Consider the following 19,959-nt stretch of genomic DNA (forward strand, 5'->3'; position numbering starts at 1 on the left):
ACTAAATCGATCTTAGAAAAAATTGTAGCCCCCTCCAGGCTGGCTGAGAAGTCCTGTATGTGCGGAATCGGGTAGCGGTCCGGCCGTGTTGCCGCGTTAAGTCGTCGGAAATCCCCACATGGTCTCCACCCCCCAGATGCTTTGGAAACCATATGCAAGGGGGAGGCCCACGGACTACTTGAAGGCCGCACAATTCCCAGCCTCTCCAAGTTCAGGAACTCCTCTTGAGCCATGGCCAGCTTGTCGGGTGGGAGGCGCCGTGCCCGGGCAAAAACCGGCGGCCCCTCGGTCGGAATGAAATGCACGACCCCATGCTTCTCGGAAGGTGCATCGAACCGCTGAACGAGGAGCTGCGGGAAGTCCGCTAGGACCGCATCGAACTGACCGGGGGCCATGGTGATGGCCTGGATCGCTGAACTGGGTGGGGCGGCGCTTGGAGGGGCCGCACGCCAGCCGAGGGCTGCAGGCCGCTACCGCGGACGTCTACGACCAACGAAAACGCCCATAGAATATCCGCACCCAAAATGGCCTGGCCCACATCCGCCACGATGAAATCCCAACGGTAGGTCCTGGACTCGAAGGACAGGGACATAGCCCTTTTACCGTAAGTGCGGATGGGGCTACCGTTCACCGCAATGAGGGGCGGCCCCTTCCCCCCCCGCTTGAACTTCGCAGTCGTAGGGGGGCACAATACTCACAACCGCTCCCGTATCCACTAGAAAAACGATCCAGGTACCTTGGTCCGTCGCATAGAGGCGGCAATTACAGCCAATCGAGACTGCCTCTACATTCGATCGGCCCAGGCATTTCCCGGAAACGCACACGGGGCTCTGCAGCTTCGGGCCTCACTGCCCCACCGCCGATGGAAGAAACACCAGCCGCGCCTCTTCGGCCCTGTTGCTTGAGCCCGCGACCAATAAACATGTTCCGCAGCCCCTTCTTGGCGGGCTGACGGCGAAATAGCGGCCGATGCGTCGCTCTCTCGGCCGCTCCACCGACTGCCGCTGGGCCTCGAGACCCGATTAACCGAGTCGTCTCGGGTGTGCCGCTCCCTGACGGTGAACGCTACCGGATCTTCAAACGAGACGTCGGCCAACACTAGCCTGACGTCCCGGGGTAATTTCTCCCGAAAAGCTGCTTCAAAAACCATGCACGGCTGATGGTCGCCCACCAAGGTCAGCATCTCGGTCATCAACTCCGACGGTAGCCGCTGCCCCAGCTCTGGTAAATGGAGGAGCTTCAGAGCCCGCTGGTTCTGGCTTCAGCCGAAAGTCCTCAGAGGAGCCTCTTGAGCCCCACGTACTGCTCCGTTTGGGGTGGACTGGTCAGGTATTGACTGACCCGCGCAGCCACCTCCGCCTGCAGACAGCTCACCAGGTGGTGGAACTTCTCCTGGTCTTTCTCCACCCTCTTAAGATGGAACTGGGATTCCGCCTGCACAAACCACAGGTGCGGCTGATGGACCCAGAACGGCGGTAGGTGAACCTCGCCCGCGCTCGCTCCCACCTGTGACATTCTGCGTGTTCGCTTCAGATCTTACGTTCGGGGTCACCAATGTAGTGAGTCCAAATCGAGCGATGTTATCAAAAGACTTTATTCTTGGTAAAAACCGTGACAAGACGCAACGCACTTACTTTGGACACACACTACTTAACTAGCTAAAATAATCTAATCTCATCTCTCCAGTTTGGCGCCAGACACACCTATACCTCGTGCTCCCGCACCACGTGACCCGTTAGCCCAACCGAGGGTTCGACACCCCCCCGCCAATCCGTATGTCCCTACAGTACAATAACATTTTGGATAAAAAATATCTTTTAACTTTCCTAGTTATTCTTCTAGCTAATAAAGTCCCCTTTACACCATCAACCAAAAAAAACCTGTCTCCTGTTACCTGTATGGAACAGCCAAGCTACCTTCATACATTTGTTCAAATTTCTTCTCTCTTGTTAGAGCTACAACTGTTCGAATGTTTTCAACTGCCTCTGTAGCAAGCTGGTGAAGATGAAGAAAACGGTTAAATAATGCAGCATAATTGGGATTGCCTACAACACAGATGTAACAGCAGATTTTTCGTAAGTGGGCTTCCAAATCTCAGTCTCAACCAAAGAACATAGAACAGTACAGCACAGGAACATTGGTCCACAATGTTTGTCCGCACATGATACCAAGTTAAACTGATCTCATCTGCCTGTACATGATCCATATCCCTCTATTCCATGCTCTTTCATGTAACTATCTAAAAGTTTCTTAAACTTCTCGACTAGAACTGCTTGCAAGACTCGAAATGTGACTTAATCAAAGTCCTATAGAGCTGTATCATGACTTCCTGACTCCAGTAGTTTTGAAGGCAAGCATACCATATGCACACCAGACAGTTCTCCTAGTCCTCACCTTTCACCACATCAGCCGTCGAGTACAGCACATATTCCTCCACCTTTCACCACCTCCCACGGGATCCCACCACTAGTCACATCTTCCCATTTCCACCCTTTTCCGCTTTCCGCAGTGATCGTTCCCTCCGCCACTCCATGGTTAACTCATCCCTTCCCACCCAAACAGCTCCCTTCCTAGGTACTTTCCCCTGCAACCGCAGGAGATGCAACACCTGTCCCTATACCTCTACCCTCGACTCTGTCCAAGGACCCAGACAGACCTTTCAGGTGAGGCAGAGGTTCACTTGCACCTTCTCCAGCCTCATTTACTGTGTCCGCTGTTCCAGGTGTAGACTCCTATATATCGGCGAGACCAAGCGCAGGCTCGGCGATCGTTTCGCTGAACACCTCCGCTCAGTCCGCCTAGACCTACATGATCTTCCGGTTGCTAAACACTTTAACTTCCCCTCCCATTCCCACATTGATCTTTCTGTTCTGGACCTCCTCCACAGTCAGAGTGATGCCCAATGTAAATTGGAGGAACACCTCATATTTCACTTGGGCATCTTACATCCCAGCGGTATGAATATTGACTTCCCTAACTTCAAGTAACCCTTGCTTTCCCTCTCTCTCCTCCCCTCCCCCATCCTAGTTCTCCGACTAGTTTCACTGTCCTCCTGATTAATTTTTATCGATTGTATGCCACGTAGTCACCTTCCCCGCAGCTAACAATGATCCATTATACATTTTGCCTTGAGTTTCGTCCCCTTTGATCTCTCGTTTTCACACCTTACCCTTCCATATCTCCATGTCTCCCTCTCCCCTGACTCTCATTCTAAAGAACGGTCTCAACTCAAAACATCACCCATTCCTTCCATCCAGGACGCCATCATCTACCTACGGAACTGAGTTCTTTCACACCTGGAGAAGCGGGATAGCACTGTGAGAATAATGTTTTTTGATTTCTCCATTGCATTCAACACCATCCAGCCGGGCTTCTGGAGGGCCAGCTGCAGCGCACAGGAGTGGATCACCACCTCACATCCTAGATTCTGGACTACCTCACCAACCGACCACAGTATGTGAGGAGAAAGGACCTGGTCTCGGACAGGGTGGTCTGCAGCACTGGGGTTCCGCAGGGAACAGTGCTAGCGCCATTCTTGTTCACCCTGTACACTGTGGACTTCAGGCACAGCTCTGCAAACTCCTATCTACAGAGGTTCTCTGACGACTCTGCCATCGTCGACCTCATCACAGGCGACGAGGACAGGGCGCACAGAGAACTGATCAAGGAGTTTGTGGACTGGTGCCAGCGGAACTGCCTCCGGATCAACGCGGGGAAAACCAGGGAGATGGTGGTGGATTTCCGCAGGCGCAGCCAGGTCCCCCCGACACCGGTGAACATCCAGGGTATGGGCATCGAGAGGGTGGATTCTTATAAGCACCTGGGTGTCTACCTCAACAATAAATTGGACTGGACCGAAAACACCGATGCACTATACAGAAAGGGCCAGAGCACTTTATCTGCTAAGGAGACTCAGGTTCTTTGGAGTGCAGGGGGCACTCATCAGGACCTTCTACAACACAGTGGTTGCATCAGCCATTTTCTATGGAGTGGTCTGCTGGAGCAGCAGCATCTCAGCAGCGGAAGAGAAGAGACTCGACAAGCTGGTCAGGAAGGCCAGCTCTGTCCTGGATTGCCCCTCGACTCAGGGCAGGCGGTGGGAGAGAGGAGGATGAAGGCAAAGTTAGCATCGTTGCTGGACAACAACTGCCACCCCATGCAGGACACAGTCACTGCACTGAGTAGCTCCTTCAGTGACAGACTCCTTTACCCCAATTGCGTGAAGGAGAGATATAGGAGGTCCTTCCTTCCCGCTGCTGTGAGACTGCACAACCAGCACTGCTCCCAGCAGACCAGTCAACAGTAACAGTTAAGAATACACAGAAAACTGATGATAACTTATCCTTGTCTTTACTTTTATTTATAATGAATGATCTCATTGCTATCCACTTTGCTGCTGTAACACTGTAAATTTCCCCGGCTGGGGATGAATAAAGGAATATATTATTATCATTATGCTGCCTGTCCCACTGAGTTACTCCAGCATTTGGCTATCTTCATTGTAATCCAGCGTCTGCAGTTCCATCCTATATATATGCCTTCTTTACCACCCTATCTACTTGTGCTTCCACCTTCAATGAGCACCTCTAGTGCTGGACATTTCCATCCTGGGAAAACGTTCTGTCTTCTATATCTATACCTCTCATAATTTTATGTACTTCTATTAAGTCTCCACTCAACCTCCGAAGTTCCAGGGAAAATCTTGAATTTATCACTTGGGTATGTGGTGTTAAAAACTGGAAAAGCATATTTTTCTGATTTGGTCTTCTTCTTCTTGCGTTTGAAGCAGCAGAAATTATGTAACGCCCTCCAGGCGCTGTAGCCAGTGCAATGTGCTGTTGTCGAGGGCCGTGAGGTCCACCCCTCCACCAGGGGGACGGAGGACAGTGCAGTCGAAAATGACGTGCCTCGCTGTTTGCTGGTCTGCACCGCATACGCAGGCTACTGATGAACGCAACCCCCAACGATGCATGTTGGCGTTGAACCGGCCGACCCCTGTGCGGAACCGGTTCAGGGCGACCCACTCTTTGTGGGGCGTGTCCAAGCCGGGTGGGGCTGTGGTGTTCGGTGCGACAGTGAATTGAGGAGGTTGCGATGTCTGTTCACAGCTTGTTCTCCATGCTCCTAGTATGTTGAAACCAGAGCCACAGAGGATCGCTGCATGACGGGAGAAAGGGTGAAGAGATGACAGGCGTTGAGATCCCAGTTGTTGTGAATCCTGGGCAAGGTGGTGCAAAGGATGTTTGGCGTCCGATGGGGTCTTGCACACCAGCCTATGAGTGAAGAACTCTCTGCGAAACTTGACGGGTGCGATACCTGCGAGCACCGGCAGGCTCGAAGGGCCGAATGGCCTACTCCTGCACCTATTTTCTATGGTCATCCTATTTTTGCGGCTAACCAGTGGTTTGCATCTTGCAGTGTAGCCTCTGTATTTCTGTTCACGAAGTCTTCTGCGAACAGTGGTCATTGACAAATCCACACCTAACTCCTGAAGAATGTTTCTGATCTGTCGGACAGGTGGATTTTTCTTTATTATAGAGAGAATTCTTCTGTCATCAGCTGTGGAGGTCTTCCTTGGCCTGCCAATCTCTTTGCGATTTGTAAGCTCACCAGTGCTTTCTTTCTTCTTAATGATGTTCCAGACAGTTGATTTTGGTAAGCCTAAGGTTTGGCTGATGTCTCTAATAGTTTTATTCTTGTTTCTCAGTCTCATAATGGCTTCTTTGACTTTCATTGGCAGAAATTTGGTGCTCATGTTGATAAACAGCAATAAAAGTTTCCAAAGGCGATGGACAGACTGGATGAAAGAGTAGGTGCTGAGAGCTCTCTTAAACCTGCATTACGGAGGGAATTAAACACACCTGAGCAATTACAAACACTTGTGAAGCCATGTTTCCCAAACATTATGGTGCCCTGAAAAGGGGGGACAATGTATAAACACAGCTGTAATTTCTACACGGCGAGACCAAAATGGATAAAAATACCCTTTAATAAAATCTGACAATGTGCACTTTAACCACATGTGATTTTTTTTCTATTACAAATCTCAAATTGTGGCTTACAGAGGCAAATAAATAAATGATGGGTCTTTGTCCCAAACATTATGGAGGGCACTGTATATGAATTTATACCAAGTTGTCCTATTATCTTCAATGCTTCTTCTTTTTTCTCTTAGGCAGTCCCTCAGGATCCAGGATAGCCTGCTTCCAATTTGATTTAGTGCTTTCTCTGGTTTAATGTGAGAACAGCAGACTCTTCCACAGATTGGCAGGCAGTATTTTCTCAATGTTGTTGGAGCTCCTGGCCCAATTTTACAATGTTCTACTTTAGCAATAATCTAACATACTCATATAATTTGAGGCAGAAGAAAACTAAATGGATTAGAGAAGTGAGACCAGAATTATGTCATTCATCAGCAAATAAAAGACACTAAAGTAAGTCAGCGGATCAGGCAGCACATGTCGACAGAACGGATAGGAAAATAAAGATCCTGACCTGAAACAAAGCCTATCTTGTGTCTCAATTTTACTGCCTCATTGGTAAACTCCAAAACCACAGTTGAGTGGAAAAAACCCATATAAACTTGAACCAGAAATGATCTTAAAGGGTCTCTGGTATGTCTGGGTCCACTCGGATATGCTATTTAGTCAAAAGAGAGAATCAAAGAGACATACAGCTCAAAAACATGCCCTTCCGTCCAACTTGACAAGGATGAGCAAGATGCTAGTTCCATTTGCCTGCGTTCGACCAATATCCCGAAAACCCAACAGCACATCTTAAGAACCTGTGAGGAAACCAGGGGACCATAGAATGTGCAAAGTCTTCACAGATGGCATTGGGGGGGGGGGGGGGGGGGGAGAGGTCACGGTTAACTCAGGTCGCTGAAGCTGTGAGTCAGCAGTACTAACTGCTGTGGCACCATGCAAAACAATGCCTTCAAAGCCAACTGTTTCCCTACATGCAGATTGTGGGAGCTAGGGTGATTGGGAAAAGAATGTAGCCATTAAAATCACAGGCAAAATTGCAGAAATATTAAAATATTAAATCAGATAGCAATGTTAAAATAATAAATAATTTGTATGTTTCAGTAATTACTAAGGAGATGGATTGCAACATTAGAAGTAATTAGAAATAAAATAAAACATTAAGTAGCTAATTAATTCATAAAATCTAATTAGCATTAGATCTCTGGTCTGGCCCAGAATTTGGGGAAGTATTAACCAAAGTACAATTACAGATTATTAATAATTCTTTGGGAAAGAGTGTGGTGCCAGCAGAGAGCTAGAGTTAGAGTTAGGAAGAAGCATCACCAAGGAACTGAATCAATTAACTGAAGGTCATCAGTAAAAAATTGAAAATATACTGCTAAAGCAGAAATAAAAACACCAAGAAACCAAAAACAATAGCAAATAATCAATATGGGTTTTGACAGACCTCAATTTACTGTTTAATGAATTTGCAGAAGATGGAAAATGACACATATCTTGTAATGATCATCTTTTGGTGCGCCTGTGCTGCCCTAGCAGCTGTGGCTTGCCTGCAGTCTGTTTGTCTTTTGTGGTTTTTGTTGTTTTTTGTCTTAATTGTAGTGTTTAGATGTGATGTAGTGTTTTTTTGTGGTTGTGTGTTATGTGGGAGGGGGAACGGTAAAATTGTCTCTTCCGAACGGAGACGCGACCTTTGTTTCTGGGTGGTGTTTCCGTTCACGCTGCGGCCTACCATCGGCCAAACACTTGGAGCTGGCGGCCTCCACCTGGAACCACCTGGGCTCTGGTTCGCTCAGCCCGCGGACCGGACTCACCACCAGCGGAGCTGGCTGCCTTCGGAGGTTGTGGTGGCGCTGCGGGAGCGGCTGCGACTCGTCTCAGGAGGCTTCTTCGGCCGCGGGCCGCGTGGACGTCGGAAGCTCGTAGGCCTCGGGAGCTCCGGCAGCGGCAGCATCTTCGCCCGCCCCGAGTCGCGGGGCTTGGGTCGGCCCGCTGCGGACCTTTCACCGCCCGGCGCGGCCTGAAATAGGCCGTGGGATTTTCTCTGCCCGGCGGGGGCTTCAATGTCGGGAGCCACGACCGCTCCGACGTGGCAAGTTCAACAGCCTGACCGCGGGAGAAGACGGCAGGGGAAGAAAAAAGACATTCTGGCCTTCCATCACGGTGAGGATGTGACTGGAGGGGACTCACTGTGATGGATGTTTCTTTTTGTTTGGTGTTGGTTTATGATTGTGTGTGTTATTGCGTATTTTTATTGCTTATTTTATTTTATTGGTCTTATTGTTGGACTGTGGGTAATCTTTCATTTCACTGCACATTTATGTGTATGTGACAAATAAATTGACTATTGACTATTGAGGTTGGCTATTGAAATCTTTTAGAATTCATTTGCCCAGAATAGGGGAATCGAGAACCAGAGGACATAGGTTTTAAAAGAGGGCAGAAAAGATTTAATAGGAAGCTGAGGGATAACATTTTTGCACAAAGGGTAGTTGGCATATGGAGCGATCGCCGGGAGAAGGTAGTTGAAGCAAGTACTATCATAACATTTAAGAGACATTTGGACAGGTAAATGGATAGGATAGGATTAGAGAGTTGCGCGGGCAGGTGGGACTAGTGTAGCTGGGGCACGTTGGGCTTTCGAGCCAGTATTCACGCAGTATAACTGTCTATGGCTGTGTGGCTCCATTTTACCAACTGTTGCCATATGGTCTCAGACAACCTGGTGGGTGAAAGGCGAGAAGGATCTTTTACAGAGTTTCCTAGTGGGCCATGAAGAACAAGAGGACATCCTGCAGACATAACGATCTGACGGCACGGTAGAGTTGCTGCCTTACAGCGCTTGCAGCGCCAGAGACCCGAGTTTGATCCTGGCTAAGGGGGCTGGCTGTATGGAGTTTGTACGTTCTCTCCGTGACTTGCGTGGGTTTTCTCTGAGATCTTCGGTTTTCTCCCACACCCCAAAAACATACAGGTATGCTAGATAATTGACTTGGTACAAGTGTAATTTGTACAGAGTGTAGGATAGTGTTAATATGCGGGGATCACTTCAGATTCCTGCACCTGCAGTCTCTTGTGTCTCCTGTAAATTTCTACCTACTCCAAAAGATACAAAATACTGTCTGGAGTTAAATCTAATGTTAAATAACGTCAATGCCCATAAAATTGTTTACCCCTCTCATAACTCACGCACTTTTCCAGCATTTTCCAGTTCCTCCCGATCCTTGTTGGCATGACCAGTGAGCATTCGCATCTGTATCACTCCTGACACTGCCAAGATTGGCACAAAGGCTAAGATCAACAGAGCCAGTTGCCAGCCATAGATGAAGGAAATAATGATGGCACATCCAAGATTAGATACATTCTGTGCGACCATACCAAGTCTGGAACCAGTAGCCTATAGTAACGACATGAAAACAGCAGGTTGTTATTAATTGACTCGTACAAGATTGAACAGGCCCTTCAGTCCCAACTCATCCATGCAGATGATAGGTTTATTATTGTCATGTGTGCTGAGGTACAGTTAAAAACATTGTTATAAGACAATACGACATACACTAGGAGCAGCATTAGGGCATTCTGCCCATTGAATCTACTCCACCATTTAATCATGGCTGATCTAATTTTCCCTTTCAACTCCATTCCTCTGTCTTATCCCGTAACCTTTGATGCCCTTACTAATTTATTATTTTATTAATTTATGTACTTTTTTATTACAAGCTTGAAAAATGTTTTTTTAAATATGTGGAAGAAATTGCATGAAGCCAAATTTCTGTATATCAGGTCATTTTTAACCTTTTAGTTTAGTTGAGATACAACACAGAAACAGGCCCTTTGGCTCACCGAGTCCACAATGACCAGCGATCCCTGCACATTAACACTATCCTGCACACTAGGGACAATTTACATTTATACCCCGCCAATTAACCTACAAACCTGTACGTCTTTGGAGTGTGGGAGGAAATCGAAGATCTCAGAGAAAACCCACACAGGTCTCGGGGAGAATGTACAAACTCCGCACAGACAGCACCCATAGTCAGAATTGAACCCTAGTCGCTGCAATTGTAAGACAGCAATTCTACCACCGCTCCACTGTGAGAAGATTCTGTTTGTACACTGTTAAAATGTGTTTAATTATGTTTAATTGATTACCTGAAATCCTACAACTCTTTTCCTTCAAATATTCCTGCCATGAGAGGAATAGATTGGGTAAACGTACAGTCTCTTGCCCAGAGCAGGTGAATCGAGGACTTAAGTTGAAGGGGAAAAGATTTAATGAGAGGTAACTTTTTCACACAAAGAGTAGTGGGTGTTTGGAACAATCTGCCAGAGGAGGTAGTTGAGGCTGGGACTGTCCCAACATTTAAGAAAAAGTCAGACAGGTACAAGGATAGGACAGGTTTGGAGTGACATGGACCAAACGTGGGCAGATGGGATTAGTGTAGCTGGGTCATATTGGCCGGTGAGGGCAAGTTGGGCTGAAGGGTCTGGTTCCACTCTATGACTCTAAAATTAGGACTAGTGCAAAACACACTTCGGAAAAACAAGTCCATGATAGGGCAAGAAGTGGTCCAGTGTTCTGTTGTCGAGGTGGGATTAGGGTTGTGTGGGTTGTTTCAAGACCTTGATAACTGTAGGAACGTAGCTGGTGGTGTGGGACTTCAGGCTTTGTACCTTCTGCCCAATGGTACCAGTGAGAAGGCATGGCTCATTTGATAGAAACATAGAAAATAGGTGCAGGAGGAGGCCATTTGGCCCTTTGAGCCAGCACCACCATTCATTCATAGCTGAACATCCACAATCAGTAACCTGTGCTTGCCTTCTCCCCTTGATTCCATTAGCCCCTAGAGCTCTATCTAACTCTCTTTTCAATTCATCCAATGAATTGGTCTCCACTGCCTTCTGTGGCAGAGAATTCCACAAATTCACAAATCTTTGGGTGAAAAAGTTTCTTCTCACTACAGTTTTAAACGGCCTCCCCTTTATTCTTAGACTGTGGCCCCTGGTTCTGGTCTCGCCTAACATTGGAAACATTTTTCCTGCATCTAGCTTGGTGATAGATGCTATCTTCTTGAGGCAGCACTTTATGTAGATAATCTCGATGGAGGGGTGGGTTGTGTTTATTATGGACTGGGCTGAGCCAAGCACTCTCTGCAGCCTCTTGCTTGCCTGTGTATTGTAATTGTCATACCAGGCCATAATACGAGCAGCCAGGATATTTTCTACTTTACATTTATCAAAGTCGTTGTATTCGATAACATGCCAAATATCTTTAAATTTCGTTGCAAGTTTAGGCTCCTGAGTGCCTTCTTCACGATTATATCTTTGTGCTGGGCCCAGGACAGGTTATCCGAGGTGTTAATGCTCAGGAATTTGAGGCCAGATTCAGCTGGGCAGTCCTTTCTGGTGCTGCACTCTCAGAAACATGGAAACATAGAAAATAGGTGCAGGAGTAGGCCATTCGGCCCTTCGAGCCTGCACCGTCATTCAATATGATCATGGCTGATCATCCAGCTCAGTAACCTGTACCTGCCTTCTCTTCATACCCCCTGATCCCTTTAGCCACAAGTGCCACATCTAACTCCCTCTTAAATATAGCCAATGAACTGGCCTCAACTACCTTCTGTGGCAGAGAATTCCAGACTCACCACTCTCTGTGTGAAGAAATGTTTTCTCATCTCGGTCCTAAAAGACTTCCCCCTTATCCTTAAGCTGTGACCCCTGGTTCTGGACTCCCCCAACATCGGGAACAATCTTCCCGCATCTAGCCTCTCCAACCCCTTAAGAATTTTATATGTTTCTATAAGATCCACCCTCAGTCTTCTAAATTCCAGCGAGTACAAGCCTAGTCTATCCAGTCTTTCTTCATATGAAAGTCCCGCCATCCCAGGGATCAATCTGGTGAACCTTCTCTGTACTCCCTCTAAGGCAAGAACATCTTTCCTCAGATTAGGAGACCAAAACTGCACACAATACTCCAGGTGCGGTCTCACCAATGCCCTGTACAACTGCAGTAGAACCTCCCTGCTCCTAAACTCAAATCCTCTTGCTATGAATGCCAACATACCATTCGCTTTCTTCACTGCCTGCTGCACCTGCACGCTTGCTTTCAATGACTGGTGCACCATGACACCCAGGTCACGTTGCATCTCCCCTTCTCCTAATCGGTCACCATTCAGGTAATACTCTGCTTTCCTGTTCTTGCCGCCAAAGTGGATAACCTCACATTTATCCACATTATATTGCATCTGCCATGCATTTGCCCACTCCCCTAATCTATCCAAGTCACTCTGCAGCCTCCTAGCATCCTCCTCGCAGCTAACACTGCCACCCAGCTTCGTGTCATCCGCAAACTTAGAGATGTTGCATTCAATTCCCTCGTCCAAATCATTAATATACACTGTAAATAACTGGGGTCCCAGCACCGAGCCTTGCGGTACCCCACTAGTCACTGCCTGCCATTCCGAAAAGGACCCGTTTATTCCTATTCTTTGCTTCCGGTCCGCCAACCAATTTTCTATCCACCTCAACACTGAACCGTCAATACCGTGTGCTTTAAGTTTGTACACCAATCTCCTATGTGGGACCTTGTCGAAGGCCTTCTGAAAGTCCAGATACAACGCATCGACTGGTTCTCCCTTATCCACTCTACTAGTTACATCCTCGAAAAATTCTATAAGATTCGTCAGACATGATTTGCCTTTTGTAAATCCATGCTGACTTTATCCGATGATTTCACCACTTTCCAAATGTGATGCTATCACATCTTTAATAACTGACTCTAGCATTTTCCCCACTACCGATGTTAGGCTAACTGGTCTATAATTCCACGTTTTCTCTCTCCCTCCCTTTTTAAAAAGTGGGGTTACATTAGCTACCCTCCAGTCCTCAGGAACTACTCCAGAATCTAAAGAGTTTTGAAAAATTATCACTAATGCATCCATTAAGATGGCCGCGCCGTTGTGTTTGGCTGCCTGTCGTCGCGCACCTGGAGATCGTAGTGTTCTTCGAGCCACTTTGGTTTACGACCGCCGAACCCTCCTGTTGATCCGACCCTCCGTCGTCGACTTCTTCAGTCCAGGTCCCGGACAAAGTTTCTTCCAGCGATCGCTCCTCGATCAACTCCCGGTAGATGTGCGGGCCCAGCCTTACATCCACCGCCGCACGCACCGCGCTAGGAGGCGGGGTAAACGCGCGGGAACATTCGAAAATTAAAAAAACCTCGCCCGCGCTCATCCAACAGCGGCCTACCTCGCCCAGCGCTGCAAAGTCGGACTTGGTCGACCTTACAGCTCCATCCACCGGCGCTCCCTCGAGCTCAGGTATGCCGCTTTTCGACCGATCATCCCGGTCCCTGGACTGCCGGCCCGTGGGCTCCCAGCAAGGCCATCTGTGAAGCGCAGCGGCGTGGTCTCCCTGAACCTCCGCCCGCTGGCGTGGGAGCCGCTACCAGACCGAAGCTCACCTGCTGTCCCTGCTAAAGTGGCCCTGATCAACACAAGATCCCTACAGAACAAGACCTTCATCCTCAACGACTTCTTCATCACCCGTGGATTGGACTTCTTACTGCTCACAGAATCCTGGCTTAACCCTGGTGAGCTTGCTCCACTCGTGGAACTCTGTCCTGATAACTGTAACTTCTTCACCTCGCCTAGGCTCTCCGGACGTGGTGGGGGCTTAGCCACTGTGTTCAAGAAACATTTCAACTGCCGCCTCCTGAACGCTGATCATTTCTCCAGTTTCGAGGTGCAACTAATTAAAGTAGGCCTAGCCTATCCCCTCTTAATTGTTCTTGTGTATCGCCCACCAAAAATGCATAAGGACTTCATCACCCAATTTGCTGATGTGATTTCTAGCATTTTGCCCAAATTTGACCGGATCATGATTCTTGGTGACTTTAATATTCATGTTTGCTGTCCCACTAAGCCTCTTGTGAGTGAATTTATGCACCTGGTTGAGTCCTTCAATCTGACTCTTCACACCACGGGACCCACTCACAAGTTAGGCCATACTCTCGACCTAGTGTTATCGTCCGGATTCCCAATCAACAACATCGAAACTACTGAAGCCTGTCTATCGGACCACAGCGCTATCATTTTTGACGCATCTCTGCCTTTATCTCCTGCAAAATCTCATCTCCCTGTTCGCTACTCCCGCGACATAAATTCATTGACTGCCAGTAAATTCTCCGAGGCTCTCACAGCTGCCCCCAACATCTGCACTATTGAGGCCTCTCCCCCCCCCATCTCAGCACTGAGGATCTCGCCTCTTTATTTAATATCACTTGCTCTTCCATCCTGGATTCTATCGCTCCCCTTAAAATGAAAAAGCCTAAGCCCAAAGGTCGGCCGTGGCTCAATGACTCCACCAAAGCCCTAAGAAGGGAGTGCAGAAAATCAGAAAGGAGGTGGAAATGTGGCAAGCTTAAAATTTCCTTCGAAATTCTGAGAAACAATCTTCTCAAATACCAGGAAGCAATAAAGTCTGCTAGAGCACAATACTTCTCCGACCTTATTTCCAAAAACTCTCATAACTCCAAGGTCCTATTTAGAACAATTACCTCTGTCATATGTCCCGCCCCCAGTACCAGCTTAGTTGGGTCCCCTGCTAAGTGCGAAGAATTCGCTAAATTTTTCACCAACAAAGTTGAGAACATTAGAATGAACATTTCCCCTCCCACCCGTGACCTAGCTGTCTCACTAGTCTGTTCATCTAAATTGGACTGCTTCCAACCCGTCACTCCATCCTCCCTTGCAAAGCTTGTCTCCGCTATGAAACCTGCAACCTGCCCCCTTGATCCTGCCCCCACTGCCCTTCTGAAGGATGTCATTGCAATAGCCGGTCCCAGCATCCTCTCTATTATCAACAGTTCTCTGGCCACTGGCACTGTTCCAACCAGTTTCAAGCACGCGGTGGTCCAGCCCCTACTGAAAAAACCTAACCTAGACCCCACCTTGCCTAGCAACTACAGACCCATTTCCAAACTGCCATTCCTGTCAAAAGTCCTTGAAAAGGCAATCCTAAACCAATTAGTGCCCTACCTGCACCAAAACACCATCCTGGAATGTTTCCAGTCAGGTTTCAGAGCCCACCACAGCACAGAGTCTGCCTTGTTGAAGGTACACAACGACCTGCTTCTCGCCATCGACACCGGCGACTGTGCAATCCTGCTCCTTCTCGACCTCAGCGCAGCGTTCGATACAGTGGACCACACCATCCTTATTGACCGTCTCCGGTACACGGTTGGCATTGATGGCACTGCCCTGAGCTGGTTCGCTTCGTACCTCAAAGATAGGAGTTTCGCCATCAACATAGGCAGTTATTCCTCTGCTCCAGCTAGCCACTCCTGCGGAGTTCCACAAGGCTCCATCCTAGGCCCCATTCTTTTCTCTCTATACATGCTCCCCCTTGGCCAAATCATTCAAAGGCACGGCATTTCTTTCCACTGCTATGCCGATGACACTCAGCTTTACCTCCCCCTGAAACCCAACAACCAGTCAAATTTAAACAGCCTCTCACACTGCCTTGAGGACATAAAATGTTGGATGGCACAGAACTTCCTCCAATTAAATGAGAGCAAGTCTGAGATCATCATATTCGGCCCCCCCGACTCCATCAAATTGATAACAGGCAGTCTTGGAAGTCTATCCTGCCTAGTCAAACCGCATGTCAAAAACCTCGGCATGATATTTGACTCTGCATTAAAATTTGATAAGCAAGTCAACGCTGTGGTAAAAGCCAGCTTCTTCCAACTTCGAACCATAGCTAAAATCAAACCTTTCCTCCAATTCGACGACACAGAAAAAATCATTCACGCTTTCATTTCCTCCCGCCTAGACTACTGCAACTCCCTATACACTGGGATCAGCCAATCTTCCCTGTCCCGCCTGCAACTGGTCCAAAACGCCGCAGCGAGACTCCTGACGGGTACCCGTAAAAGGGACCACATCACCCCGATTCTGGCCTCTCTCCACTGGCTCCCTGTACGGTACAGAATCAACTTCAAGCTCCTCCTATTCACGTATAAAGCCCTAAATGGACACTCCCCCCCCCCTACATCAAAAATCTTCTAACCCCCCTCTCTAACTCCAGGTCCCTCAGGTCGGCCGACTTGGGGCTACTCACTATCCCACGGTCTAGGCTTAAGCTCAGGGGTGACCGCGCTTTTGCGGTTGCAGCTCCTAGACTGTGGAACAGCATCCCTCTCCCCATCATAACTGCCCCCTCCATCGACTCCTTTAAGTCCAGGCTCAAAACCTATTTATACTCCCTAGCGTTTGAGGCTCATTGAGGAGGCGCTGTGAACTGTTTGCTTGCTACTGTATGTTTCATTTTTTTTCCCATTGGAACCTAATCAGATGTACAGCACTTTGGTCAACGTGGGTTGTTTTTAAATGTGCTATACAAATAAAATTGACTTGACTTGACACTATTTCTGAGGCTACTTCCTTAAGCACTCTGGGATGCAGCCTATCTGGCCCTGGGGATTTATCTGCCTTTAATCCATTTAATTTACCTAACACCACTTCCCGACTAACCTGGATTTCCCTCAGTTCCTCCATCTCATTAGACCCCCGGTCCCCCACTATTTCCGGCAGACTGTTTATGTCTTCCTTAGTGAAGACAGAACCAAAGTATTTGTTCAATTGGTCTGCCATCTCCTTGTTCCCTATGATCAATTCACCTGTTTCCGACTGCAAGGGACCTACATTTGTCTTAACTAATCTTTTTCTCTTCACATATCTATAAAAGCCTTTGCAGTCAGTTTTAATGTTCCTTGCCAGTTTTCCCTCATAATCTATTTTCCCTTTCCTAATTAAGCCCTTTGTCCTCCTCTGCTGGACTCTGAATTTCTCCCAGTCCTCTGGTCTGCTACTTTTCTGGCTAATCTGTATGCTTCATCTTTTGTTTTAATACTATCCTTGATTTCCCTTGTTAGCCATGGATGCACTACCTTTCCTGGTTTGTTCTTTTGCCAAACTGGGATGAACACTTGCTGTAGTTCATCCATGCGACCTTTAAATGCCTTCCATTGCATGTCCACCGTCAACCCTTTCAGCATCAATTGCCAGTCTATCTTGGACAATTCACGCCTCATACCCTCAAAGTTACCTTTCTTTAAGTTCAGAACACTTGTTTCTGTATTGACTTTGTCACTCTCCATCCTAATGAAGAACTCCACCATATTATGATCACTCTTGCCCAAGGGGCCTCGCACAACAAGACTGCTAACTAACCCTTCCTCATTACTCAATACCCAGTCTAGAATGGCCTGCTCTCTCGTTGGTTCCTCGACATGTTGGTTTAGAAAACCATCTCGCAAACATTCCAAGAAATCCTCTTCCTCAGCACCCCTGCCAGTTTGGTTCACCCAATCTATATGTAGATTGAAGTCACCCATTATAACTGCTGCACCTTTAGTGCACGCATTTCTAATTTCCTGTTTGATGCCATCCCCAACCTCACTACTGCTGTTAGGTGGCCTGTACACAACTCCCACTAGCGTTTTCTGCCCCTTAGTGTTTCGCAGCTCTACCCATATCGATTCCACATCCTCCAAGCTAATGTCCTTCCTTTCCATTGCTTTAATCTCCTCTCTAACCAGCAACGCTACCCCACCTCCTTTTCCTTTCTGTCTATCCCGCCTGAATATAGAATATCCCTGGATGTTGAGCTCCCAGCCTTGGTCACCCTGGAGCCATGTCTCCGTAATCCCAACTATATCATAATCATTAATAACTATCTCCACATTTAATTCATCCACGTTATTACGTATACTCCTTGCTTTGAGACACAAAGCCTTCAGGCTTGTTTTTACAACACTCTTACCCCTTTGCAATTATGTTGAGAAGTGGCCCTTTTTGCTTTTTGCCCTGGATTTGTCTGCCTGCCACTTTTACTTTTCACCTTGCTACCTATTGCTTCTACCCTCATTTTACACCCCTCTGTCTCTCTGCTCATGCTCCCATCCCCCTGCCACATTAGTTTAAATCCTCCCCGACAGCACTAGCAAACACTCCCCCAAGGACATTGGTTCCATTCCAGCTCAGGTGCAGACCGTCCTGTTTGTACTGGTCCCACCTCTCCCAGAACTGATTCCAATGTCCTAGAAATTTGAATCCCTCCCCCTTGCACCATTTTTCAAGCCACCTATTCATCTGAAATAACCTCCTATTCCTACTCTGACTAGCACGTGGCACTGGTAGTAATCCAGTTCTGAGGTTACCTTTAGCCTTTACAGTTAGGTTTCACCAGATTAAGATTCATATAATGGATAGGGTTTGCTGATACCATCTGAATTCCTATGGATACCTACCCCCTTAACTTGAGATGCATCATTCGCAAGTCTGGTTGTCAACGCTCCGGTACGGTTTTTTGAATCATCATGCCAGCTAATATCCTAAAAAAAGTACACGTTAATTAATTAGTCTCATTTTTTCACTAGTGGGAGAGTCTAGGACTAGAGGTTATAGCCTCAGAATTAAAGGACGTTCCTTTTGGAAGGAGATGAGGAGAAATTTCTTTAGTCAGAGGGTGGTGAATCTGTGGTATTCTTTGCCATAGAAGGCTGTAGAGGCCAAGTCAGTCGATATTTTTAAAGCACAGATAGGTAGATTCTTGATTAGGACAGGTGTCAGAGGTTCTGGGGAGAAGGCAGGAGAATGGGGTTGGGAGGGAGAGATAGATCAGCCATGATTGAATGGCGGAGTAGACTTGATGGGGCCGAATGGCCTAATTCTACTCCTATTCCTTATGACATTATTTATGCTCTTATAAATGAGAGTTGGTCATCAGATTCCAAAACACGAGTTCTATTTCCTTTGTTGGGAATGCTTTGTTGAAATATACTTGGAAGTAGAATGTTATTCACACATGTACAGAGATATAGTGAAAAAACTTTGTTTACAAGTCGTACCAGGCATAATACGTCAAGGTAATGTAAAAGAGAGAAAAATAAAACAGAATATAATGTTGCATATACTTGTTCAAATGTTCATTGAGAGATTGAATGCAAACAATCAAAGCCAGTTAAATATTTTCTCGTTCATACTCATTTATTTGTCATTATTGCAGAATCAGGTTCAAATCTCTCTCACTTTTACTTACTAGTTACCATGCCTCTACACTCTCAGGCCTGATGCAGTGTCTTAACCAGAAATATTAATCATCCTACAACAGTTGACAACACCAACAGATGTAGAAAGTTGCACCATACACATTTCACTCATGGTCACTCCAAGTGAGGCAGAGAATGATGGTGTTCACACAATTCTGAGGCAATCAAATGCTCCAAACATTTACAATGAACTTGGGCATTGAGGGCTGCCTCCTGATTTCAGTTCATGAGGATTGATTCCAATAAAATCTTCAGCAACTGATGCAGAGTACACAAAATGAGAGCCACAGAATAGCCCAAAAAACCCCAAGGTGCCTGAGCAGAGGATCTATCATGGACCTGGAGCTGCACCGCCGTGCACTCCAGATTCCTCACTTTGACATAACCTATGGAGACCTCTACAATCTCATGGATATTACGACAGGAGGAGGGAGAGAATGTCAGGGAGGAGGTGGAACAGGCAAGAGTAAGCACAAAGGCACTCTTCATGGGCACACAACAGGAACCAGGTTAATCAACTTTGATTTCAAGTAAGAAGCAGAGCTACTGGCAACACAGCTGAATCATCTTGAATAAACTAATTAAACAGCAAAATAAATACTTTAAATTTTGCGACAGCTGAAATCCTAAGATGTTGTCAGTTACATGGAGTGATGGTGATACTTTTTGGAGTCTCATTGTAATTACTACTGCAAAATTCTTTGCTGAAAAATATGCGGAAACATTTCACTATTTAGTTTAGTTTAGTTTAGTTTAGAGATACAGCGCAGAAACAGGCCCTTCGGTCCATCGGTCCTGCACTGACCAGTGATCCCCGCTTATTACAGTAGACAATAGGTGCAGGAGTAGGCCATT

At 47.1% G+C, this 19,959-nt stretch overlaps 1 protein-coding gene across 1 annotated transcript in view; it reads right to left on the reverse strand.

Annotated features, from left to right (window-relative positions):
* LOC144609354 (ATP-dependent translocase ABCB1-like) overlaps window positions 1–19,959 on the reverse strand; it is a 104,154-nt gene that overhangs the window by 19,349 nt on the left and 64,846 nt on the right. The window contains exons 19-21 of the mRNA XM_078427806.1: window positions 18,304–18,387; window positions 9,181–9,384; window positions 1,895–1,995 (exon numbers count right to left, since the gene is read on the reverse strand). Coding sequence (XP_078283932.1) covers window positions 1,895–1,995; window positions 9,181–9,384; window positions 18,304–18,387 — 389 coding nt within the window. The remainder of the gene's footprint in view (window positions 1–1,894; window positions 1,996–9,180; window positions 9,385–18,303; window positions 18,388–19,959) is intronic.

This window comes from Rhinoraja longicauda, chromosome 2 (assembly GCF_053455715.1).
Source record: "Rhinoraja longicauda isolate Sanriku21f chromosome 2, sRhiLon1.1, whole genome shotgun sequence".
Classification (NCBI taxonomy): Eukaryota; Metazoa; Chordata; class Chondrichthyes; order Rajiformes; family Arhynchobatidae; genus Rhinoraja; species Rhinoraja longicauda.